At 45.2% G+C, this 27,257-nt stretch overlaps 1 protein-coding gene across 3 annotated transcripts in view; it reads left to right on the top strand.

Annotated features, from left to right (window-relative positions):
* LOC126537879 (uncharacterized) overlaps positions 1–17,996 on the top strand; it is a 59,231-nt gene extending 41,235 nt beyond the window's left edge. For 2 of the 3 annotated variants that reach the window (XM_055074506.2, XM_055074505.2), the window contains 4 exons: positions 1,033–1,364; positions 7,170–7,393; positions 10,138–10,332; positions 17,766–17,996. In XM_055074506.2, coding sequence (XP_054930481.2) covers positions 1,033–1,364; positions 7,170–7,393; positions 10,138–10,332; positions 17,766–17,798 — 784 coding nt within the window. In that variant the 3' untranslated portion in view covers positions 17,799–17,996. Of the gene's footprint in view, positions 1–1,032; positions 1,365–7,169; positions 7,394–10,137; positions 10,333–11,831; positions 11,972–17,765 lie in introns of all 3 variants that reach the window. The other variant, XM_072287937.1, reaches the window with a different exon arrangement.
* The last annotated feature ends 9,261 nt before the right edge of the window (positions 17,997–27,257 follow it).

The raw sequence follows: 27,257 nt of genomic DNA, 5'->3' as shown, positions 1-27,257 counted from the left end.
CGATATTAATTTCTGTTTTTCTTTGGACAAGCATGTATGCTGGGGATAGCATCCCATGTTAGGCCAAAATTTTTCTTCAGCTGTCTACCCTAAAGCTGTTGCTTTGTAAAACACTAATACATCCGAAACTAGAATATGCATCGACAGTTTGGTATCCATGTCATGACAATCTTATTATATCTGTCGAACTATTTTAGAATAACTCTGTTAGTTTCATTTTATCTAACCAGAATCATACTTCGAGCAAAAGTGCCATGAAAATTATCCCATCATTGCCATTAGTTTTTAAGTTATTGCTTCAAGGTATCCAGATTAACACTATTTCATGAATTATACTATCACCCTGTAATGTGAAACATTATCATTCCTCGACCCATATTCATCACATCGCATTCATCATCGTCAAAGGTAGGGGACTATTTGTCGTAATGAAAATTCATTCAGTGTCTTTCTTCCTCTATTTCACAATACGTAATGGAACCACCTTCCTTGGACATTGTTTCAATAAATGATAAATATGCCTTTAACCAAGCATTAGCTAATGTATAAATGTCCATTATTTGTAATACACACTGCATATTGCTTATTACTTTATTCATTTCTTTGTCATTTGCTTTAAGCTTATATTTCTCGTTATTAGTAATTAGCTAGCATTGTATTAGTAGCCAAGTTTCTTGTATGCACTTTAATCTACTGCCCATTTTATTGTTTCTTGTTGATTGTATAACCACTCCTCTCTGTAATACCTTTGGTATGAGGGTGTGCTAGATAAAAATAAAACAAAAAAATAAGGTCATCATCGCAAATGAGCTAGCTAGCCACCGCATTGCATGGAGGATCAGTTATGCTTTTTTTTTTAGCCAAATGATCAAATGGACTTATCTCATTCTAAAATTTTCAGGTATAAGGTCACTGCAATTGACTGATGCAGTGCAGATTTGGTTATAAAATTTAGGAGCGGCATTTCATGGTGATGTGAGCTTTACTTTCACAAAGTTTGTGACGAAATCAGCATGTCTGCTTCTGGCCCAGGTGCATGTCTAGCAATGGAACCATGAATAAACTAATTCCTCTATGGGAGCCTGGAGACACAGCGAGCTTTGTCGACTGCCTGTACAATGTCAACCTGATGGACGTTGGCCGTGCGTTGTCCTCGGACGAGGGGGACTACGTTACCTCGCTCAGCCTCCAGGTCGGCGAGAATTCCAGCTCGGTTGCAGTTCATGCACTGTCACTCTACCTGACCTCCACACCCAAGCTACGAGAGCTGCAACTGCGGCTGGGCCCTATACCACGAGACTTGCAGCTAGTGCTCCTCTCAGCCTTTCAAAAGAATGTCAGCATAGAGCGTCTCTCCATTTTCGGTAGGTTCAAACAAGTGAATCATTCCAGAGTCACCGTGATTAATGCAAAGCCTTACATTTCTAATCCGGAGGCTCAGGGGCACAAGCAGTGCCAAGCTGTCTACCGCTTGAGTGGTTTTGAAGTAGATATAAGTTGTGTGTGTGTTTGTGCCCTTTACCGAGAGGCAATCATCAGATATTATTTAATTGCTTGAGCTTCATTGCAACACGATACCCATGTCTGAGCATCCAGCCACGCTCCAGCATATCATAATCATCCTCTGCAGTGAAAATTTATGCAAGATGTGGCAGTGTACCAAAATCCATGTGATTGCATGTCTGTCGTTAGTATCCGCTGCGGCAGGCAGCGCGCAAGTGACTGAGACGTAGGAACAGTGAAAAACAGCTTGTTTGTAAAACAAGCTGTTTCTTGCAATCAAGCAACAGATTTTGACAACAACAACCTCTCTCTCTCTCTCCTCACACACACACACGCACACACCCACACACGCGCACACACTAGTGAACTCTTGTGTATTTTGAAAGCACATTAAGGTATAATTTTGCATAATATTGAACAATTTCATTTTGAAGGTGCAACACCTTAGTTGTTACCTACTTACTCGCCAAATTCATGGAGGGTATCCGAATACAAGGGCTTAGTTCTGTAACATGCTTGCCGCGTTGCTTAGCCATGCTGTTTTCGTAGTGAGAATTCCCAACAGCGTCTCCTGCATAGCCTACGATAAATGGCTAGGAGTGCCTGATTTACAACTTAAGTAAGGTTACCACATTGCCTCTAACACATGAGCATGGATCAAGATTTCGGTTTCTTATATTCCTGAACGGGATAGGTACCTTCAGTTGTGAGCCTGCAAAAATCTGGATATTAAGCCTCATTTCCTAATATATATATATCCTAAAGAATTACAGAATCAAATTGTATTGAACTTAAGATCTATTTGGAAATGCCTTGATATATCCATATCAGTACACTCCTCTCTTGCATTTTGGTGGGAAATTTCAGTGCCTTGCTTCTAGATTAGAAGTAGGTTACTTTCTCGCACACATTGATAGGCCCCCGAGGACACCCACGCACAAATAGAATAAAGATGTGTTTTCTGCATAATGCTGTCAGCAATAGCAATGATTCTGGTTTCTGCAAAATTACTGGCCTCGCTTGTAGGTGGCTGCGAGAACTACCTCAATTCAGACAGTGGCATAATGTAACGTGTGTGCCAGTAGCAAATCGTGCACCCGGGAGATGAACTGCCAAGGCCCATTGCGTCTTGACTCTTTAAGCCCGCATGATCAGCTGTGAGGTGATTATCAGCTGCAAACATCTTCCAACCCTTTGTTTGCCATCTATTTATTGGTCGGCTTATTGCCGAGTATAGTGGGCTGTTCCCAGAGACTCTCTAATCAAAGGTGGTTGCTTGTTGGGCCAATTGATACCAGACTTGTACGTAATGAACTACATGTAAATAATTACTTACAATCACTTATAGTTCTTGATTGTTTTCTGCTTAATCAATTACTTTCTTTTATTCTGTAACACATGCTGTAATTTAACTACCTTTTTCAGTAGCCAATATCGCTATAAACAACGAGCATTGCCTGGATGTCCTGTAGATGTTTCGCTGGGACATAAGAGGTTCAGATAGCTATAATTTATGTGACATTAACGCTCGTGGCACTGTCGAAAGCTCTGTTTCTTTAGGCTCAAAATATTTTTGCAAGTCTCTGCTGGATACACATTTGCTACATATTAGTATGGGGCTGAATTGCACTATAAGTATGCTACCAAAATGAAATTTTGCACGTTATACTGAATGTGTGGTAATACTAGTGTATTTTTACTGGCAGAACGTACATTGCACATAAAATGTCACTGACCTCGCTGAGAAAAACAAGAACTTGCATGACTGCTTTGCATGTCAGGGCCTCTTGCAGTCTTTGCTATATTGAATATTATGTTCACAGCAGAAAGTATGTGTCAGGTGCAACAGGTGGAACGACAACACAGTAAGATAAGACACATTGCAAGCGCATTAGCACAGTGCACTCATTTTTCCAGACCTTCTGCCTGGCACAAGTGGCATATTGAATTAACGAAAAGTTTAAAAATAAATTGTATCGGGATATAGGCAGAGCAAATGTACACGTATGAGATGTAGGCACAATAGTTTAGAACTATGATTTGAACAAATGAGGAAACATAATTCTGTCAGGGGGAAACTGGAAATTAAGGCCTCTGGGAAGACAACTATTCATGTGTGGTCCGAAGGACGTTTGTCGTGTTGTTACAACATACAATAGAGGTCATGTGATAAGATCTGTAGGCTACCTCTCTATTAAGGTAAAGCACCATACTTTGAACGTCCTGGATTTCTCTTGCAGAAACGTGCCTGCTTGTTAAGCCTGGCAGATGACAGTCTTAGACTTGGGCATTGGGGCCTGACTTGTACATTGCCGAGGCATCCGGGGCTTTATGAGCCAAGCTGTAACAGGTGGCGCAGTCCACACAGCAGCCTTGCGAAGCGCATGTTCAGACAGGCAAAGCTGGGTGCTCAGTATTTGTTTCCTCATTTTAACACTCCACCGGATGCCGGCTGACAAACTGAACAGGCACTGCTATGGCTCGACAGCAGTAGCTACTTTTGGTGTTGATGCCAGGAAATCGCCCACGTTTGATTTTTCCAACTTTTCAAGAGCGCACATAGAGCGATTTTTCTGTGTCGCTGCAGATGTCTTCACAAGAAATGAGCGACTGCTGGCGAAAAAAAATTTCAAGAGCAATAGTTAGTGGGCATAAATGTGTGAAGACCTACAGAGGACGCATTGAAAGAGCCAGGCCAGCTCATTCTATTTACTATATTTGTGCTGTGTTACTAAATGTTCGGAGGGAAGTAATCTAAACATAATTGATTACTTTTTCACTAATTGCTTAGTTACTTTCACAGAGCAGCGTTTGGTAACCACTATGGTGAAACAGCTGCGCCAATTGAGAAATACTGCGCCAAGAGCAATCCTCTGCACCATCTGCTTCAATACGGAATTTTAGTGTAAAATTGCACCAAGCTTACATCAAAAGAAGCATAAGAATGAAAACATTTTTCTATTCATGCTGCCTCACTAGTAAAAAAAGCAAAACCTTATCAACATCAACCTGCAAGTCAATGGAGCAGCCATAGCCACAGATATAGCCACTTCCGTTGGTCCTCCATTTGCTGTTCTTGCTCTCCTGTTGTATTTCTCTCTGGTTGAGGTTCCAACCTACTGCCACTGTGCGATCTTGTTGTTTGTTCCATTTGTTCAGCAGTTCTGTATTCCTTGTACTAGTATAGTGCGGAGCTTGCTCAAGAAAAAAAAAAAAAAAAAAAAAACTCGGGCAATGTCGTCTTCCACATGGTCCAAGTCGCAGTTACTATGCAGGAGAAACTTGGTACATTAAATATAACGAAACCTTTGGGCGCCTTCGCCGTGACTTCATTCTAGTTGCAGATGCCTTAGAGTGCGGTATTCTTTACATTGCCTCATATTCTCTTTTTTTTTAATGCTAAGCTTTCTTTGCAAACCTTCCCAGACTTTCCTAACTATGGCTGCCAGCTGCTGCCATTCTGTCAAATAGCTCATACTTAAAAAAAAGAAAAAGAAAAAAAATTCTAATTACATGCATGATGCTGGGATCGAACCTCAGCGCCCTGGCATGGCAGCTTGATGCTCTAACCAGTAGGCCAGAATCACATATATACCATATTTACTTGCATAATGATTGCACTTGCGTAATAATCACACCCCTGAATTTTGTCATCAAAATTAAATTTTTTTCTTTCCCGTGTAAGGAGCGCACCCCGAACTTGCCGCAGCAATATGTCATGTGCCAAGTCTAGCTAATGATGATTGCTCTGACCATCTGTCGAATGCTGTTGAGTGCTTTGCGAACGACTTCAAGGCATACCATGCAGTTTGCACGCACCAAACTTTCTTGAGCAGATGCCCCATTTTAGTCCGTTATCACTTTCCACACTTCCATGAAAAAAAAAAAAAAAGCTACAACCTAACTTGCCTTGGCTTTATTATTTGTAGGCTTTATAATGGTTGGGGTCAACTACAACAACAAAAAAAAGGCACCTTTCCATTCTTCTTGTCTGCACTCGTGGGCATGCAACAAATTGCGAGCGGCAACGATATAGCCATGTTTACACTGATACATTAGAAGTGTACCCTATTCATATGTCAACGCTTGTAACACAGCTAAGATATTCGCCCACTCTTAGCGGAAACGTGCCGTATTAGGATAGTAGGGAAAATAAATGCCGAAATTTCCGCAGCATATCCGCCATGTGTTTCTAGGTCACTGGCAGCCAAGCATGCCCATCTGTTTTTCTGTTTCTGTCCCCCCAAAGTGGACATGGCAGTATTATTGCCACAGACTTGCCGATGTTAACAATATTATTCATTACTGATACGGAAAGAACTGTTTCAATGCGCATAATGTACTCGCGAAAAGAAAAAGATCTTGTTCGGCACGTTCGGCTTGCTCTGCTGGCCGCCATTTTTGTTTTGGTGTCCCACACTGTTACAGTGGCAGCCGCCTGTTTGTTGACCTGTTGTCATCCCGCAGCAAATGCGAGATGAAAAAACTTTTTTTCTTTTCGCGGGAAATTTAACCCATGTAATGATTGCACCCCTGAATTGGTGGCAATTTTTTTTACAAAAAAGTGCGATCATTATGCAAGTAGATACGGTATTCTTCTAGCATGCCAATGTCGACTAGCTCTTTGAGATGATTGCTGCAAGTTGATTGTGATGATGAATTCCATACCATGGCACATTGCAACAATGGGGGATTGGCCAAGAAGCAGGTGGTACATTCAAAATGAATAAAAGGCAATATAAGAGTTGTCACATTGCATAGCACGGATGCACAACAGCATATGTGGGCACACCAGTTTCTTTTAAGCCAAAGATGCAGAAATGAAATGGGTAAATTTATAACAGTTTTGTGAAAGATTTTCTTCACATAGATCCTGAATGTACATTGGATATGGCATAATTCTTCTCTGGCTCGCTTGAAGTGCATTGAACACGCAAATAACTGTTGCAAGTCAGAATTATAGAAGCAGCTTTATACCCCAATATATGCAACTAAAAAGGCATTCTTTGATAATCTATTGTAAGTGCTTTGGTAATTGTTATCCCGAATGCCTTATTGGTGTGCATAAAGCTGGCTCCGCTATATTTATTGTCTACTTCGGCTAAAGATGAGATAGTATGGCGCATAGATGTACTTTTGACACTGTGCCGGAAGTGCTTGTTGCTGCACCAAACCAGGACTTTGCCTGCGTCAAGATGTGTGCCAAAGAGTCAGATGGCTGTTCCACCATTATAACTGTAATTAATTAGGTTTTTGAATGAAGTAACTGTAATTGGTTGTTTTCTGTAATGTGTACAAATTCGATCCATACACCAATGCATAATATGTGTCTTTGCAACAAATGGAAACATTCGTTCGGTTGAATGACTGGGGTTGATAGGTCATTTAAAGGGCTTCGTTACATTAGCGTGTTGAATTTTGATGGTTGGTACACTCTGGAACTTGAAGGTAACAGCACTAAAAACTGTACCGAAATGAGGGCAGACGAACACAATGCCATGTTCGTCTAGTCTCATCTTAGTCCCATTTTTAATGCTATTACCTTCAATGATATGTTGCGATGGAGGTGCTTAGCTTGGTCATTGACTCTGGGCTGCGGTGTGTGTCTCTTTAAGTGTGTTCGTGCTCTTCATCAAAGCTTCCACAATGCAAAAATTAACATGCAGGGACTGAGGACCTTTGCATCCCTGAGGATATACAGAACACGTTGTTCACCTGGATGGCGAATAGTAAGCGGCTCTACAGCATCAATGTGGATTTGCACAAATACGACACTACGCATCTGCTGGGGGTACTTGCTGCATCAGAGGGCCAAAACTACGTCCTCACATCTCTGACCTTTAAGCAATGTTGGGCGGATGAGTCGGTCCTCGAGACCACCTTCGAAATGGTGAGTCCAGCCACGATGGTGCCACAATCGGAAATCATTCAGGCATCCAATGCAAACTTCTGCCTGAATGGTGTGAATGTAGAGCTTGAGTGTGGCTTCTGCAGCCTCGACGCACAAACTTGAATGTTGCAGATTTCTTGAACAATATAATGTCACTCATGCTCCCCGTGAAAAGGGAACCGATGAAAATCTTCCTTTTTTTTCCTATATGGGGAAACCACCACATCGAAAAAAATTCAGTTTTCGTGGAACCTGTATCTTACAAACTTTTCTGGCTAACTGTTCACGTGCAAGAGGTCGCATATACACGCAGTGATGAAGTGTGTTGAAGTCTCTCTGTGGTGTTGCTTTGTCTTGGTGTTTGCATGGTCGTGGCGAGCACATTTTGTTCGACTAGTTAGCTAGCGCTGTATCTATGTGTCCGCACAAGGCATGCATTCATACTCGCACATGCATCAGAATACAGTCAAGCCTCGATGTAACAAACACAGATATATCAAAATATTGGATATAATGAAGCAAATTAAAGTTGGTTGGTTACACTCTAGTATTTGGGTGGGCTAACCTATGGCTATAACGGTACCGAAAGTACAAGGTCTAGCGCAATATCAGATATAAAGAAGTGAATATTTGCTCACTCACAGTTCGAAACATGTTACTAGGGAGGCATGCGTTCCAGAGGCGGTATCCTGGGTCAGTAATTTTTGAGGATACAATCACTTCGTTGTGACTTGGCACCGAACACATTGGCATCTACGAGCGGCAGCATTCCTGGCTAGGGCTAACATAGTTTGCTCGGCACTGTGTGAGAAGTGCTCTAGCCTTGTATATCGTGACTCATTTGGTGCCAAGTCACGCGGAATATTGTGAAAGTGATCACATCACCGACTGGAACTGACAGAGAATACGGCCTCTGCCGTGCAATCTTGTAACAGTCCTCACACATAACAAATCCGAACAATGTGTTTGTCAGCAAAGAACCATGGAAGAACCGTTATGAGCACTACAGAGGCCGTCAGCATGGCTAGGAAGATACGAAATTACCTAGAGAAGCTCCTAGCGGCAAGACAGGCTGAAGGTGGGCACATCCACAGCCAAATTGAAAAATGTTATGGCTTTGCAACTCCATGGGAAGCCAGCAGACTACAATAAATTTTTTTTTTTCAAGTAAATTGGCACTTGCGAGCTGCTATTTTGTAGAGATGCCTTCCGCTCAATTCTGTGCCACTCTTCCACCGCTCACGGCCGGATGATCCTGCTGATAACGCAAGCACAGCATTGCTACTGGTGATAGCATGAGAAAGCATTAACATCAGAAAAAGCATTGGCATAAAATGGCAGTCCAGCTGAGCTTGTGTTCATGTGTTGTGCCGCACTGTGTTCATGTGCACTTGATCAGTCGGTACGTGGGCATGAGTTTTGCTGGGCTCCGGCAGGAATGGCACGCCACCGCACAATTGTTATCGCTGGGATTGGCCACACGGCATCGAGTGACAGGCGACCATCGACCCTGTCAGTGCCAGAAGCTGCACTGCCAGTCTTTGCGTGCAACCACACCGAACAACTTAAGTCCTGCGGTGTTGCAATTTACAACAAAAGGGCACTATAGTTGCCTGACTGTCATGGCTACCAATACGGATAGAGGTACTGCGAAAGGCTAGGGCCTGTGACAGAACTGGAGCTACGACAACAACAAAACTGCCTTTACGTTTAATACAGTGCAACAGAACACAAAAATGAAGAATGTGCAAACGAGCTGTCACGCACTTAAAAAAAATAAAATCTTGTGTACTTATCGTTATCCCAGTAGAAAAAGAAAAACTAAACTGGGAAATTTGGTCGTCTCCATTGGGTCAAGTTGAGACACGAGACATTGTCAGGCCAGTCGCGCTAAATTCGAGATGGTTGGCAACCCAACTTCAAAAGCATGCTCAACACAGTGCCAGGAGGATGCTGTCAACGGATGAGACAGTTGCTAGTTATGCAAAACGTTGCAAAAGTGATTTTACCTCCGAAAATGAACGACCGAGAATAAAGCTCACGTTGGGTGGCTTGCCATGCTGGCAGACGGCATCACACTTGCCCTTCCCTCATGTAGGCTCGCTCTCAAATTTGTGTCGTTGATATTAGTGTGCACATTTATAATAAATATAGAATGTAATGAACTCATTTTAGTGGCAGCTGCAACTTCTATATAACGAGGTTTGACTGTAGTTACAATGCAGAAAAGGAGGTAAGGCGTAGAGACACTGACACAAGAGAAGAGAAGTGGGCAACACGACAACACACTTCTCTAGTGTCCGTGTCTGCATGCCTTATCCCTTTTTTGCATTATAAATCCTTACCAACTAGCTCATCTTTCTGTTGTTCTGTAGTTAATGTGCATAAATGAGTAATGGCGACAATTTCTGCACCTGAATTTGCATTTCTCCACCAAGCATTGCAGGCTACTTATGTTACACAAGGCACGTACAAGAAGCAGATTCATATCAAAAACAAGAACACTCTTGAACCTGTGCTCTTAGGGATATGGTTCCTCATTACCAGCAGTGGCCAGTGGAACCATCATTGGCACAACCACTGCTGCTGCTTGCTCATATTGAAGGGCCTTCAGAATCAGCCATGCTTTCATATTTTGTGATACTGTGGGACTTCATTTTACATAGTGCATGCCGGCTGTACTTGCATGTCTCAACATGCACTGAAATGTCGGAAAATTCAACAGCAAATTAATCACGGTGCAGGTCCGTCGCAATCGTGAGCTTCTGCGGTTTGCTGCCGCATTCGTTCATGGGGCGGCGGACAAGCGCGCACTACACGCCTACGATTCCGTCTACTGGCACCCTCAGCTTCCAGAAGTTGTGCAGAGCATGGGGTGCAGCGATCAAGCTATGGCCAAACAGATGATCCATGAGGCTGCCATGCCACGTCGAACAGATGTGAGTACGCATGATCAGTTCGAAAGCTCATAACGTGAAATTGAAAGTAAGTTTGTACCCTGATGTGGTGTTGCCATAGTGGAACCAAAAGCAGGCTACTGAGAAGTTTGTATTGGTTGAGCGCAATAGGGATGACATTTTTGTGTGTTTAGGAGTGGGGGTGGGGGTTGAAATCATGGTGAGAACCAGCAAGTGTGGTGAATCGCATGAATATAGGATTGGCCTCTACACTTCACAGAGGGTGTTTCAGCTCCAAATACAGACATAAACAAAGTGTAAATAGTAAAAACTTGCAATTTCGGCCCTAGTGCAAAGAAGTGACGCAATAGCTGGTGCAATATTCTTGCACTAAATAATAAATCTTGCAATAAATCTTGCACTCTTTTGCGCAGTATCGATTGGAGGAAACATTTTGGAATGCACACGAGCAATTTAATTCCAAGAAAGTTTGGTCAATTAAGGCTCTAGTATGAGCTGTCTTTTTGTAGGTGACGCTCCCCAGCAGTGAAGAACCAGAGAGATGCAGCTATTTCTTCCACCCATTTCCTATCTTGCCTATTGTTTTTTGCCACTGGCTTCTTTTGTATTCTTGCATCTAAGCACAGTTTTATGGCTAAGCTGCTAGCGTGGAGCCAGTCAATCATTTAACATGTGCTCAAGAGGCCAGGTGTGGTGAGGTCCATGCGCAGTATTTGTTGCTGCAGATCTGTTGAGTGGCCGGGAGGTACAATCTATGGCTAGAAATCTGTGGGACTGCAGTTGCAATCCTTACTGAGCACCAAGGCTTCTTTTTGTATAGAACTCTGGCAAAGCACTCGGGGATTCCAGCGACAGAAACTGGGGAACATTGAAATGACTAAGGGAGTGAGCCCATCACAGCTATCGCTCTAAAACAGATTCCAAAGTTTCACAAAACGGTTTATGTTAATCAAAAACATGATAAAACGTTTCAGTGCATTATAATTAGATGACAAAAGCGGCTGCAGTTTGGCCCAGTATAGGCCTTTTCAAATGCGCGTACCGTTGTGCAAGAGCTTTGTGGCATCTAAAGGTTTAGGTCTAGTTGCTGATGGCACAGTATCATCCTTCTTTGCTGCCTAGCCTGACGAATGTGGGACACATTCATCACTGACATCGGCAGTGCGTTCTTTGTCGAGGTGAGCTGCTTCGTTTTGCCGGCTCAGCACAACTTTGCTAAGACCAACTTCCACTGTGCGTGGGATCGACATGATTGTAACGCCAATGGTCAGAGCAGTATCTGGCGTCCACGGAGCAAACAAGTGGAGAAGGAAGCACAGATCCACAGCTTGTCATGTCATCGTCACATTAAGCACCACTGTCGGCGTCAGCAGTGCACTTTGGAGATATTGCTAGTATGTCCGTTTCATTCCTGAAGTAAGCTACTTGCTTACTTTGATCACCATCTATGATACCTTCTGCAACAGTTTTCATGTTACAGACATCTTCCCTTTCTGCCTTTTGTTCTTTTTTTCATCCAGGGACATACCTAGTGTAACGTATAATTTCTGGGGCATGGATCAAGATTGGGCACATATTCAAAGTTGCATGCCTAGTTGCACCTACCGAGTGTTGCAAGTTCTTGTCTACTAAGACAGCAGCTGCAAAGTGGGAGAAAGAGGTAAAGAAAGCTTCACTTTGAAATGAAAAGAGTTGGCAGAAAAGAATTCTTACATACTAATACAGCACCTGCCTTGCATTTTAGTGCTATTAGCATTCTTTGGGAATGTTACCCGCTTTTCGTTTTTTTTCCATTTGCATTTAACCTTTCACGTCAACTTTGGCCACTGGACTGGTATGTGCCATTCTTCTGTGATAAAGAGAAATTAAAAATACTGGTGCTATGCAGAATTGAACCTGTGTCACATATAGTAGTCAGACATCCACCATGTGTAGACTTTGCGGCGGAGGTGCTAGGTGGTCTAGCATGTCCAGGGGGAAGCGTGAGAGAGGAGTCCTGCTGGTAGTATACATGCTTCATACACGATGCATTTCGGCGGGGGCAGTACGGTGTTTCTCTCCACTGCTTCAATGCTAATCACATTAATGTCGACAGCCTTCCTGAAGTGGTTTCTGACAATTTTTCTCTTTGGTGTAGCTGCTTGCGATTACTGCATTCAGTGTGCATATTCTATTTACTCATGCCCCATTGAAATCGCTCTGAACGTGTATGGTGTGTGTTGCATGAAGAACCATAAAAGGAAATCGTACAGATGCTCGGACGCTAGCTCAGCTGCAAAGATTTTGATATTTTATGTTAGGCTGAAACTGTCTAGTGATACTCCACCATTAATTTTAAAGCGCAATTTGTTTCCTGTTGTGTGCTCTGTGTCACAAATGACGACACAATATCCTCTCCCACATATTTCCTTTTTCTTGCCCACTGTTTTCATACTACAGTTAAACCTGGATATAACGAAGTTGACAAAAGCTCGCAACTTTTCGTTACATGCAGGTTTTCGTTACATGCAGGTTTCGCGTGAAGGCTCGTACGAATGATGCAGAAACGAAACCAAATAGCTCAATATATCCGTGAAGGTGAACTCACCCTTCAATCATTTATTTTACACTAAAAAACTGCGTAATTTCCGCTTGCTTCTTCGGCACGAGTGTAGGCACAAGACGCCGCTCCAAAGAGGCTAAATCGTGTAGAGCTCCTTCATCGTCGAGCGAGCCGACGAAACGGCGCATAACGTCCATTGCGTTCATCACCTCCTTTGCAGTAGGCACGTCACACGGATCTGCCTCACAAGCACCATCATCACCGCCATCCGGATTTTGCACGCTTTCAGCTACTGCTGCATCAGACATTTCTTCTGTAGTCACGGCGGCGTTGTCGGCAAACAAAAAGTCAGTCAGTTCAACGTCGTCGGGTACACCACCGTTAGTACATAGCTCGTTCCACGCTTCGGCCACATTGGACGGAGTAGAAAGGTCTTCCTCCTCCTCGTCGGCACCAGCCCGTGCGTTTTTGGCTATTCCGGCCTTTAAAAAGCAATTCGCGATAACTTCTGCCCTGACCTCTTGCCAGGAGGCAGCAAGCATCTCGACTGCTTGATAAATGTCGATTTTCATCTCCCGTTCCAGACGGATGTCGAGAAGTATTTTCAGGATTAGTCGGCGCCGGTAACAGCATTTAAAACTGTTAATGACCCCTTTGTCCAGGGGTTGTATTAGGGACGTGCAGTTGGCCGGGAAGTAATGCAGTTCGATGTTCGACAGCTGCAGGCCCTCGACGTGGTGCGCCGAGCAATTGTCCAGCAGTAGGCAAACTTGACGGCCTTGCCGCTTGACGTCCTGGTTAAATTCCTTTAACCACTCAGAAAATATTGGCCGAGTCATCCACGCTTTGGAATTCGCCACATACTTCACGGGCATACGCTTCGTTCCCTTAAAACACCTGGGACGGGCACTTTTGCCGACAACTAGCGGGACTCGCTTGTCTGTGCCGTCGAGGTTGGCACACAGCAGAATCGTTATGCGGAGCTTGCTCTGCTTTCCACCGCGGCAGTCATCGCCTTTTAACGCTACCGTGCAGCCCGGAAGCATTTGATAAAATAGAGCTGTCTCGTCGGCATTGTAGACATCAGCCGCCTCGAAGCGACTCAGGATTCCAGGCAGCTTGTCAGCCACCCACGAAGCAGCAGCATCGCTGTCTGCGGAGGCAGATTCGCCGCTGATTACTCTTCCGACGACACCGTGCCGGCTCTTAAATCCCTGCAGCCACCCGTTGCTTGCCTTGAAATCGTCATGACCCAAGATACACGCAAAATCCTTTGCCTTCTGTTGCAAGATCGCGCCACTTATGGGTACATTTCTGGCTCGCGTGTCCAAAAACCACGTGAACACTGCCTTGTCCACATCAGTGTATGTGGACAGCTTCAGTCTTTTTTTCTTCGAGCTTGTTCCCGACTCCACTGCGTTTCTGATGCTGTGTTCCGCACTCAAAATCGTTGATAGTGTGCTCGCTGGAATGCTGAAACAGGTGGCAACGTCCTTCTTCTTCTCGCCCGCGGAGACTGCATTTAAAATTGCGAGTTTGTCTTCAAAAGACAGAACTTTTCGTTTTCTGGCAGTAGAACTCATCACGACCAACCAACGACGCAGTTAGAAGCGGAGACGCACGACTACACGCCGACAGGCAGGCCTAGCACCTCCAAAACAAGTCGGACAAACCAGTACCAGAGCACAGTTGACACACGCACACGTGCAGAACGCAGGACAACACTCAAGATGGCGAATGCAACGCATCCATAGAGAAAGAAAAAAAAGTGACGGATATCGTTCGTCATCGTCCCTCCCCCTCTCCCTTCCGGCGCCTTGGCAATGAAAGAACCGGCTATCAGCGTTGCTTTTCAAGTGAATTCTTACACATAAGTGTGTCTAAGCCGTTGAAACAAATGAAAATCACAAAATAAGAATGGATGGATGGATGAAAAACTTTATTAGGGTCCTTTAGGACGCGCACTAGCGCGCAGCGGGCCGCTCCCACGTCGGGACAGAGAGGCCGAGTCTCTCCGCCGCGTCGCGGGCCCGTTGGACAGCCCATAACTGTTCTTCAAGGTTGGGGCTGTGTAGGACCGCATCCCAACGTGAAGAAGTGCTTGTCCTCAAATCCATACGAAACAAAATAATTCTGCAAGAGAAATCAGCTGCCGATACCAATGCCACCTGGTGCCACGCTAGACAAGCAAAGCCTGAAAAGACTGCTACATTAGGCACGGAGCGGCGCTAGTTGCCGCCATCATCATCATCATCGCTAACTTTGCTCGGTCGCGGCAATCCCTGGCGTTCGCGTAGCTGCTGGCTCCTTACAGCATTAATATTCAATAATCTAGAGCATTTCCTCGGCCGAATTTTCCTTAAAAGTGCTAAAAGTAATGACTGATCAGCTTTGGGAGTTCGTTACATCAAGGCTAACCGCCGCAACGCGTTCGTTACATCAAGGTCGAAAATACATGGGCTTCAATGGGGGCAGCGTTGGGGAATTCAAAAACTTCGTTAAATCCAGGAATTCGTTACATATAGGTTCGTTACATCCAGGTTTAACTGTACTCGATCTGGGAGGATGCTGTTTATGCTGCTATTTGTGTGCATCTGCCTTTCCATCATACAGTGACTTGCTGCAATCATGCCGCACCAGTGTTGCTCTCGTGAAACCAGCTGCCATTCATGCTTCCAGGTACCCACGGAAGCCAATGTGCTTTCTCACTGTCTGATGTTATCTATTTTTGCTAGATAGCTACAATTAATTGACTCACTGCACCTAATTTTTTTTGGACACGCCGAGTACAGTTGCCGACCGATAAATTGGACACCAATAATCCGGACACGCTCGGTAATTCAGACAGCTTTGCAGCACCGTCAGTGGTCCCATAGACTTAATGTGTAATTACAACTGATATTTCGGACAGCTGCCAGCTCTACAGTCAATTATCCGGACTCCGTCCGTGGCTGTAGCACGCACTGACTCTGCCGCCATTATTTGCTCCAGCAACCATGACAAGACAAAGTATGACCTCAGAGACCTGAGACATCAAGTATGGCCTCGGAGATCACACACTAGATGATAATCCCTGAGGCCTTGCCTTGGTCGTAGCACTGCACCTCAGAGATTCAACTCCAAATGCCAATTTTGGAGGCTTAGCCTGAATCATAGGTCGATTCAACATCGCGATCATCACATCCTATTCTGGCATTGAGAAAAGAAACAAAATAGGAGAGGCCTTGATGTCACGTTTTTGAAGCCGGAAATGCAGCCATGTTGGTGTGCCATCTCCTGCTGCGCCTCCAATCAGCTCGCCAGAGCAGATAGGTGGGAGCTTTGAACTTGCATTGCTATGAGCTGCCAGTAGTATGTGCTGCCGACACAAATCGAAACGGAGCCTACAAAACTTCTGCAACAACTTCAGCGAAGCAGACGTGCTTCTGTGCTTTTCTGTGGCATTTTGAAGATGACGACGAAGACCCATGCCTTGATTACTTGAGTGTGTCTGTCGCTGACTGACAACTCACACTCACAGACCCAAAACACAACTTTAAAGCTTACACACCACACTCCAAAGCCAGGTTGTCTTGCGAACAGAATCTGCTGCTAGAAAGACAGGCTGAAAAAAACGTACCTCACTTTTCGGGTGCCTAGAGCAGCAGCAAGAGCTTCAGGAGCGTGGTTGCTATGGCAACATTTACGTTTGGGGTACCAGTCCTTTGCGAAAAACAGCATGTCACTTCCACCACACTATTTCCAATACTTCCCTGCTGGCCGGGGCCTCTCCTGTGCTTTCCTTCGTCCATGTATTCCGGCGTATTCCAGCAACCCCGTGTGTGGCCTGCTCTCATCATTCTGTTTATCGTGTTTGCCTTTCGGACAGCGTCCTACCATTCTGTGCTTCTTTGTTTAGGTTGCATTCCAGACAGTGCTGTGCTGGCTCCAAGAGATCTTTCTTGTGAACTTATCAGCAGGCCATGTCAAAAGGCACCAACAGTGCCCTCGCAATTCAAATGAGCCTGATTCCACAGCTGAAGAGCCTGAACTGCCGCCTACCACAACAAGCTCAAATGCGGACATCATTGATGACCTGCTAGGCTGCGGTGTGATGATTTTTGCCGCCATTACATTTGAAGAGTTTGCAGACGTCGACGGTGCAGTGTTGTCATGTGCGGAACTGAACGATGACGAAATAATTGAGCAAGTTCTCCCACCGTCAAACAGCAACTCTGATGATGGTGTGCTGTGTGCTCCAGAGCATTCACATGCAGATCTGACACGAGCCATTGCAGTACTTACGTCGGCGTACAGCGATAGCACAAAACTGGCAGAAATAAAGGCGTACTTGGTTGCATGTGAGCGGAAGTGCATGCAGCAACGAATCGACCACTTATTCTTTGCACAGTGGCCTTAGAACGTAAATAAAATTGTATTTTTTTATACATTTGTTTCTTTTTCAGACATTCGTTAGTTCATACTTATTACATTCTCTGTGGTATCCAAATTATCGGTCGTCGATTGTTTAATTAGAATAGCGAAATAGATGCATTTCATTGCATCTTACTAAGTTGCCACATGTGCATGTTCAAAATCTAGTTTCAGAAGTGACTTAATATAAGAAACCTGGTATCAGCACTTTTGCGGATTGTGTTCTAGAAGTCGCTGGGTTTGTGTTAGTGCGGCGAGTTTTTTGTTTTTCTGAGCTGCTGGTATCGCTTGCTTGCAGTTCACGAAAACGCTGAACTATTTGCACAAGTTTCATACTTTGAGTAAGAGCAGTAGACTTGCTGGTTAAAAGTGCAACCTAACTGCAGTTTAGCTTGAATCAATACTTTTATGTAGTTTTCTGTAATTGCAGTATTTATTTGCCGTTCTGGCGGCTGACAGGCATAGTTAGAAATAAAATTGTATGCCTTGCCCCTTCAAGGCCGTGGCAAGTTCAGCTGGCAGACCTTGGTAAAGACACCCTGGACCGCATCGCCTCCTTCCTGAAAGTGGACGATGTTGTGAGTGACGACGAGTCAGAAGACGCCATGTCGCAATATCCCCCCATTGAGTATGAGAGAGCTGGCTGTGGAGATCGCACACATAGGAGGACATTTGTTTTGTGGGAGGCATCTTGTGCAGTGTACAAAATAAATTACTAAATTGTTGTAAATTGTGGTTTCTCTCGAAAAGTGACATGAAAGTTCAAGCGGCACAAGTAGTGCCAGAAGCTGTCACCATAGAATTTTTCTTATTTGCTTTTTTGTTGTTTTTCTTCATTCTGCAAGTGAAGAGTCAGCAGATAATTCTCTTAATCATGGTACTAAAAATACCTTAGTGGTTTTGCTGCTTTACTTTTAATATTGTAAAAACGCTGCCTAGTGTTCATCTCACACACACAAGAAAAAAAGACTTACATTGCACCAATTTATTTGTGTGTTTGAATGACGTGGAATTCCTTCGTGTTTGTCACCTGAATGTCTGGTTTCAATCCAATATGCATTACAACTATCAGATTAATGCTGTATGCAGAGAAGTGAAGTATGGATGCCATGTCCTTACATGAGCCTTTGAATGTTTGAACCTGGATGTGCGGCACGTCCTTTTCTTCCTCTTTGTGAATAGTAACTTATCTCTTAGAAATCTGAGGTTGTACATGTAGTACAACTTACACTGCACTGATTAGAGTAGAACTAGAATAGAACGATCACTGCTTCTCCCTGCTGTATGATCAGCTGTCGGATATACAATTGGGTGTTTGCTCACGCACTGTGCTCCAGTCATGCTGCAAAATGTGGAAACGGTAGAGGGAAGATGTGTGGTGTAGTTGGCCGTAAAAGTAGGGACTGGGATATTAAGGAATGGTATTAATCTGAGTGACTAAGTTCATGGACTGTTGTTACATAAGGACTGCCTGTGTTGCTGGTCCTTCACGATGCACGGCTTTACTTGAGAATGAAACAACTCGCTCGTCTGCCAGCGTTTTATCGCCAACCACCAAAAAAGGACTTCAACTCCGCTACGACAGCACGAGTAAGTACCACTCTGACACATTGACAAAGGAGTAGCGCCGCTTCCTGGCGTATAGCTTCTCACATGTTATCTAAACGGATCTACCCCGACCCACACGCAAACTTATGCCCGCTCTGTTACTCACATGAAGAATAAGTGAATGGGCTCACACTTGAATCAATGTGCCGAAACATGGGTGACAGCGACTACACCGACAACATACGAATGTTCAAAGCTGAACGTTTTGTGACGGTCCCCAGGTAAGTGAGTGACCAGCGGTAATATGTCCTTGCTTCATACTATCACAAAGTACAGGACATCTACTTTCCAAGCCTTGTGCACAGCAAGAACAAATCCATTGAAACAGCCCTAGAGTAAACAGAGTAGACAGGAAATAAACACTTAGATAATGAGAGCAGCATTCCGGGAAAGTTAGTAATCCATTACTCAAATGATATTGTGCAGCAAAAAACGACACGGACGTCAGAGAGGTCCTCTCTTACGTCCATGTCGTTTTTCGTTGCGCAATATTATTTCACTCGTATAGTAACTGCGCAGAGGAACTTTACCGAGTAAGAAACGTGACAAGCCGCTGCTTTAAAGTGCTTGCCAAATAAAGAACAAAGAGCAAAATACACTGATAATGATTTAATCCATAAGTGAAAAGTTTGGACAGCTTGGAATATATTTCTAGTGCCGCCTTAGTACAAGCACTGTTTACGCTACCCATGCCGTTTTGACAAGGTGTAATACGCTCCGAAAGTGCACATACAGAGTCCATCATGAAAGTAATGTGAATTTTCTGGGAAAAACAGATTTATTGACCGGAGCTGTACAAATGGTTAAAATTCTTCCAAATACTCTCCCCCTGCATCAGCACCCTCTTCAGTCCCAAGAAAGAAGTTTTCGTACAATCTGTCTCAAACTTGTTTATTTGGCACTTCTAGACAAATGAGCATAGGAAAAAAACAAGTTTAAAAAAAATGAAGAGGAGTGGTGAAACTTAGTTCTACCCGATCGGGGACTGTGGGTCTCAACGGGTGTGGAAGTTGAGAAAGCAGTTACGGTTTTGCAAGCAGAGAAATATGCCACATATTCGTGCATTTTACTCTCGATTTACCGCTGCAGCCTGGATTTCGGCATCTATTGTGTGATCCCAGCTTTTGTTGCTCCGGAAAGTGTACAGTCCTGTTACATCTGACGTCATCCGGAGGTAGCGGAATGATCTTTCCCCTCTGTGGTGGACTTGGTTGCGCCTCTTCATCGTCGCTTTCGGCTTCGTGATCTCTTGACCTTTTTGATCGCCGCGTTTCCACTTAAATTAAGGCAACAGTAATGTTAATTTTTAATTCCAGCAGGTCAAGCGTTTGCTGCTTTGTGGTTCGACTTTGCTCACAACCTCTTTTGTACTCGATCCATCAGTTGCAGCAGGCCATGTCCAGAAAATGCGCGAACACGCGGACCGTCCACTTTTTCGTTCGCATAGAGATACGATAGTACGAGACGAAACGGTTGATAAGGTCCACTCCATGTACTTATTGTACTTCGCTACCGCACCTGGCTACTGTATTTTGACTTTTTTTCTGATCCTTACATCATCTTTGGCAGCTTCCTTCTGGCGTGATGCCAAATGCAGTGGATGACATCAGGACAGATTTATTGTCCTTCCATTTGACAATGCACATTTTTCCGTCACTCCGCACCTTACACACTGAATCTCTGCACTGCATATCTCGGTCCTGCAGCACTGCGGCCGCAACTCCGTCGGTCCGGTTTCCCATCACTGTTCCAGTTAGAAACACATTTCCTTCAACCAGGTGCTCAGCAATCTTGAGGACTGTGAAATACCTGTCTGTGAAGACGAAAGTATCTCGATTTAATGTTTGGACAAGTTTCTTGGCAACACTTCCACCGAGAACAAATTCCCGCATGTCATCATCAGGAACTGTTCCCTTGCCAACATAGATGGCGAAGTCCAGCACGACGCCATCTGAGGATGCCATTACAAAATTTTTAAGCCATACAGGATTTGGTTTTGAGGGAACGCACTGCCGCACAGGGCACCTTCCAGAGAACGGTATCACTTGTTCATCAATGGACACCTCAAGAGATCGCGGCAGCTCAATGCAGGTGTTTCGGAAATAGGCGATGACAGGCTTTACGAGAAACAGCCTGTTTTTCTCCTGTTCTTCATCTGGTATTGACAGCTTGTCAACGAAGTGCATGTAGCTCCCGAGTTCAAAAAACCTGTTTCGGGTCATTGCCTGAGCAATGAGCTCGATTCTGAACATTCTTGACGAGTACAGTCGAACCCTTGTAAACTTCAGGATCCCTATTGCAATGTGGATGCCCACAAATATCTTAAGTTCTTTCGAATCTGTTCGCACAGACCTCACTCTAGCCTGAACAGAGTACAGGTTGGTCTGGAATGCGCATTCTTCCCAGAAATCTTCGGGAAAGTATTTAAAGAAAGACTTCAATGGTGTGTCTGTGTTCGCATTCCCAATTCATCAGCACTTCCTCTTCCTCTATCGTCAAAGCAGGAAACTTGATGCAAAAGAAAAGAAGGCGCATTTAGCGCAATACGTTATTTTTGCCTTTAAAGTGCTTTAGCGTCGCTCTCTGCGCGTCAATAACCAAGAAAATACTTGCATTCCGTTCCTGCACTTGAATGCAGTCTGTCCTTTTCGTCGCTGGTCATTTGTGCCGGCCGGCTGTCTTCAAGTTCTGATTCTGTGTCGCTATCATCGTCCGGGTCGTCCATGGTGTGAAAACTTTCGATGTCCTCTGGATCTGATAGATCAGCGTCACTTTCTTGAAGAAAAGCCCGAATCTCATCATCAGTCAAGTACCGCGCTGAAAGCTGCAAAGGAACAACCATTAAGACCCACAGTCCCCGTTCGGGGACATCAAAGTTAAACAGCACCTAATGAGACGCAGCAGCGAAGCAGGCAGACTCAACTTGACTCAAAATTGTGCGAACACCTTTCAAAACTGCTGGGATGGGGTGGCAGTGAGCAAAATGTAAAAAAAAAGTACTCACGCAGAGGACGCCAGTGCGTGCCCTTGCTGGGAAATGCTATGTTAAAACGCGCTTTTTTTTTTCTGAATGGATGTTATGAGCGTCCCCATTGGAATGGGGTGGTGGGTTGCGCTACCAAACTCTTGCTATTATACCGCTTAATGTTCTACCTAGGTTAAACAATAAAAAAAAAAGCACTATGAACTACCACACCCAAATTTTCTGATCCCCTATTGCGAACTGTGCTTTTTACGCCTCCGTTTTTTGTCGTTTCCCTACTTTTATTCCACCAATCCTCCAATTGCCTCTTACTTCAATGGTGTGTCTTCGCATCTCGCTCTTGCTGGACCAGTAGCGCCATCTCACGGAGGATAGAGAAAGTAGGATCTTAGGAGGCGGGAAATGTGAAGTCTGAGTTGAAACGCGCGTTTGCTAGATGACTGCTCATGTTCAAAGCAGTGTCCCCGATCAGGGCCACAGGGACTTGTGGAGACGTGTCTGCAACGCCTGGAAGGCACCCTGAAAGTCCTCGACGGGAATGTCTCTCAGGAATGCTGTAACATGCTTATGGATGTTTTCCACGGTCTCCCATTGCTTTCCTTTCAGCGCTCGCTTCAGTCAAGGGGGAAAAAAAAAAGTCGCACGTAGCCAAGTCGGGACTGTAAGAAGAATGGGGGGACCACCGGGGTGTTGCTCCGGGCCAGGAAGTTGGTAACAATGAAGGACGTGTGGCTGGTGGCATTGTCATGGTGGAGCTTGACCGTGTCTGATGTCAGCCCTCATGCGCGCGACCTTGCGTTTCAATCTCTTGAGCACCTCCAGGTAAAAGGCTGAGTTGCAGTGTCTCCCTGCTGTACGAACTCAAAATGGACGATTCCTCGGGTGTCAAAGAAGACAATGAGCATCGTTTTGATGCGAGACTTACTCATTTGCACTTTCTTGGGGCGGGGAGATAGGATCTTGTGTGCCACTCGCTGCCCTGCCTTTTCGATTCTGGGTCGTACTTGAACATCGAGGATTCGTCTCCATTTATGACAGAATTAAGAAGGTACGGCTCATTTTGAATCAAATCCAACAATTTTTGACAGCACAAAACTCAAAGTTCTTTCTGATCTTCCATCAACACTTTCGGCACAAGCTTCGTGCAGACCTTGCTCATTTGCAGATCCTTGGTCACTCTCCCATGTACCGCAAATGTGGACAGGTGTAGGGTAGAGCCCTCGCCACATTTCCCGACCAGTTTTGCAGTGCTGCCATGGATATAGTCACATCATAATAAAATCATGCACATTACTTTCGTAATGGACCCTGTATATCCTCTGAAACTGGCCAAAGCTTCGTGTAGTTCACTCAGTCACCACCTACAATATCCACCAAAACAGCGGTTTGCTGAGCCGCACTGGTGTCATGCATGCACATTGTAGATACGGAGGCAGCTCAGGGAAGCAATGGATGCGTCGCCACGTGATCAAACATGGTGGCGCCCACGCTACAGTGTACTACAAGTGTTCTAGTTCACTCTACCTGCGGGATTGCTGCGGAAAGGGTCTGTACATATGTCTGCGTTCAGGTATCGCAGCGAGCACCTTATTTATTTAAAACAACACTAAATCTGCTTTTTTTCCCATTAAGTTTTTAGATCACAATGTGACAATAAAATTTTAACGATTGTGACGCACAGAGGGCGCGGCGATCACACACCAAGCACTCCACATGTGCAATCACTACTTTTACGGCAGCCCAAAGGCTACAGCACAAAGTCAGATCAGCGTTTACATTGTAAAATATAAATGCATACCACCATTTAAGACTGCTGCACCATACGTGCACATGTAAACATATAGTGACTAGCAGCTTACCATTATCATTGAAAAGGAAGGTCTACAATCATGCATTTTACCGGTGCTGACATATGGGGCAGAAACTTGGAGACTGACAAAGAAGCTCGAGAACAAGTTAAGGACCACGCAAAGAGCGATGGAACGAACAATGCTAGGCATAACGTTGAGAGACAGAAAGGGAGCGGTTTGGATCAGAGAGCAAACGGGTATAGCCGATATTCTAATTGATATTAGGAGAAAAAAATGGAGCCGTGGTTTATTTAGGCCGGCCAGCCATATGGTTTCACGGAATCTCGGGAGCGACCGACACTGTGGCCGCTGGAGGCGACAGTTGCGCCGCTACAACCTCTTTGTAAGTGCATCCGGACTTTCTTACTCGTGTTCTTTCCATCACTCTAAACTTGCAACTGATAGTGTGTGTATATAGTGCGTAACTTGTTGCATGTTTGCACTGACGGCCTTCCTAGAGTGTTAACTGATGTTTTTGCTGAGCCTCGTCATATAAAGGCTTCTTATTATCCAAAATGATTCTGCTTCGTGCATTCCATCGAGAGACCATGACAGACACCCTCCACTCTCCCCCGGCTACGCCCATAATGGCACTTGCCGGCACCCCAGTTTTGTCAAGAGCGCCCTGGAAAAGAGCGATTTTCTCAATACTTCATTTTCTTTATAATATTTTTGCACGTGATCAATGAACACCTGAGGATCGAAAAGAAAAAAAGAAGAGAAAAGGTAATCGGAAATTTCCACCAAAATCGACCATTCTAATTGTCGAAGGTGAAAGAGCTAAAATTTAACATAGGGCACTTTCGTCCGGTTTTATTTAAATATGAGATGCGAGGAACTTGGAAAGGAGTAATAACGCCAGCGCCAACGTTCGTTTGGTGCATGATGAGGTTTGGTATCGTTCCAGCAGGTGAAAAGATCGACGCAAGCAGAAGTCGGAGGACACGGTACGAACGCTAGACGTGCAACTATGTTTCAGTTTGAAGACAATGCCACAGATGGTTGACGCGCATGCATGGGGTCGCCTTCAAATTTAGGCTCAGTTGTAACTCCAGCGTTCGTCCATTGTTCTCCTTCAACTTGTGCTCGCGTATTTTCACCTTGCTGAAACCATCGTAGAGCCCACTTACGTTCGTAAATGCCATACTATGCTTAAAATAACATATCTTGTCGGAGTTGGAAGTTAAACAAAGCTCGATGGACTGATTTGGCATTGTGCGCCCACGTTAAAACCCCAAATGAGGCAGTGCAGGTTAATTTCGCCGCTTTTTGAAGTCTGAGAACTGTGGAAAGCAAAATTAGGGTTGAAGAAAGGCTCGGAAAGATGGATGAAACGAAATGGGCGTGGCTAAAGTGCACAACTATCTGTACCGCGAAACCGTGCACACGAAATGGAGAAAGAGGTGAATAAACTTAGCGACCAAATTCAGGGTAACTTGAAGTGTAAATCCAAGACCCGGAGTCTTCAAAAAGAAAGTTAGGGAAACAGATTGGGGGCAAAGGATGGAAACAAAAGCAAGGCCACGGAGAACTACGAATACGGCAAGAAAGAAATCGAGAGGGAAAATGCGTGCGATGACGCGAAGGGCGTTGTCTTGCTATTTCTGGCCAGAGACGGCTGCGATGAGAACAAAACGGCACCGAAGCAAATATTCGCGACGGGGCGAGGCATGTGCTGGCAGCAACAGACGTCCGGAAACGGCACGTTACAATGGAATGCCAAGATATTGTCACGTGGTAGTGACGGTGAAGAAAGAAGCAGTACGGTGGAATACAAAACTAGCTTTTATTGGGCGAACCTGTGCCCACAAAACAGGCTACACTTATAGCACAACGAAAGCGGCGAACACAGTCGGCGATCGTCGAAAATCTGATCTGCGGGTCAAGCGGGTCGGCTTTTATAGAGCAGTCGTCGAATGTTCCAGACTAATCATTCGGACCCGCGTGCCTTCCACAAAGTTCTACACCATTCGCGTCAGGTGATAAAATCAGATAACATAAGTCTCGACGACAACAGACAGCGGATAGAAGCATCGATAACTTCCCAGAAACTTCGGATACATGCAGGCGCGTCCCATGCTGTGCGATTACATTTGTTAGGCGGCGAAACGTGGTTGCCCGATAAAGATAAGTACACGTGTCAATACCCCCCTCTTAAAAAAAGCATCGTCCCGATGCTACAAATATAAGAGAGCGAAACACAAAAGGACACTTCTTAAACATAAGTAACAAAAAAGAAATAAAGTCCAAAGGTCAGTTACGCGAAGCCACAAAGTTCGTTAACGCTGGTAGTAGGGCTTGAGTCGCACAACGTGGACTATTTCAGGTCGCGACCGGCGCCGCTGGGATAGCGAAATACCGTCTGGCACGACCTCATAGTCCAGTGCGCCAATGCGTCGGATGATCTTGTACGGTCCGAAATAGCGACGCAAAAGCTTCTCGCTCAGTCCTCGTCGGCGTATAGGGGTCCAAACCCAAACACGGTCACCGGGCTGGTACTCCACGAAGCGTCGTCGGAGGTTGTAGTGTCGGCTGTCGGTCCTCTGCTGGTTCTTGATTCGCAGGCGGGCGAGCTGTCGGGCTTCTTCGGCGCACTGGAGGTAGGTACGGACGTCAAGGTTCTCCTCGTCCGCGACGTGAGGCAGCATGGCGTCGAGCGTCGTCGTCGGGTTCCTGCCGTAGACCAGCTTGAACGGCGTGATCTGTGTTGTTTCTTGTACCGCCGTGTTATAAGCGAATGTTACGTACGGCAGGACGGCATCCCAGGTCTTGTGTTCGACGTCGACGTACATCGCTAGCATGTCGGCGAGAGTCTTATTCAGCCGCTCCGTAAGACCATTCGTCTGCGGGTGGTAAGCCGTTGTCCTCCTGTGCCTTGTCTGACTGTATTTCAGAATGGCTTGGGTGAGCTCCGCTGTAAAGGCCGTTCCTCGGTCGGTGATGAGGACTTCTGGGGCGCCATGTCGCAGCAGAATGTTTTCGACAAAGAATTTCGCCACTTCGGCTGCGCTACCTTTCGGCAGTGCTTTTGTTTCAGCGAAGCGGGTGAGGTAGTCCGTCGCCACGACTATCCACTTATTTCCGGTTATTGACGTCGGAAAGGGTCCCAACAAGTCCATCCCGATCTGCTGGAATGGTCGGCAAGGAGGCTCGATTGGCTGTAGTAATCCGGCTGGCCTTGTCGGCGGTGTCTTGCGTCGCTGACAGTCTCGGCATGTTCTGACATAACGGGTGACGTCGGCGGTCAGGCGCGGCCAATAATACTTTTCTTGTATCCTCGATAGTGTCCGGGAAAATCCGAGGTGTCCGGCGGTCGGATCGTCATGTAGGGCGTGCAATACTTCTGGACGAAGTCCTGACGGGACAACAAGAAGGTAATTGGCGCGGACTGGTGAGAAGTTCTTCACGAGTAGACTGTCTTGAAGCGTGAAGGAAGATAATCCGCGCTTAAATGCCCTGGGAACAACGTCGGTGTGCCCTTCCAAATAATCGACGAGGCCTTTAAGTTCCGGGTCCGCTCGTTGTTGTTCGGCGAAGTCTTCCGCGCTTA

Source organism: Dermacentor andersoni, chromosome 4 (genome assembly GCF_023375885.2).
Source record: "Dermacentor andersoni chromosome 4, qqDerAnde1_hic_scaffold, whole genome shotgun sequence".
Taxonomy (NCBI): domain Eukaryota; kingdom Metazoa; phylum Arthropoda; class Arachnida; order Ixodida; family Ixodidae; genus Dermacentor; species Dermacentor andersoni.
Note: the sequence above shows the minus strand (reverse complement) of the source record. Positions and strands in the feature narration are given on the sequence as shown.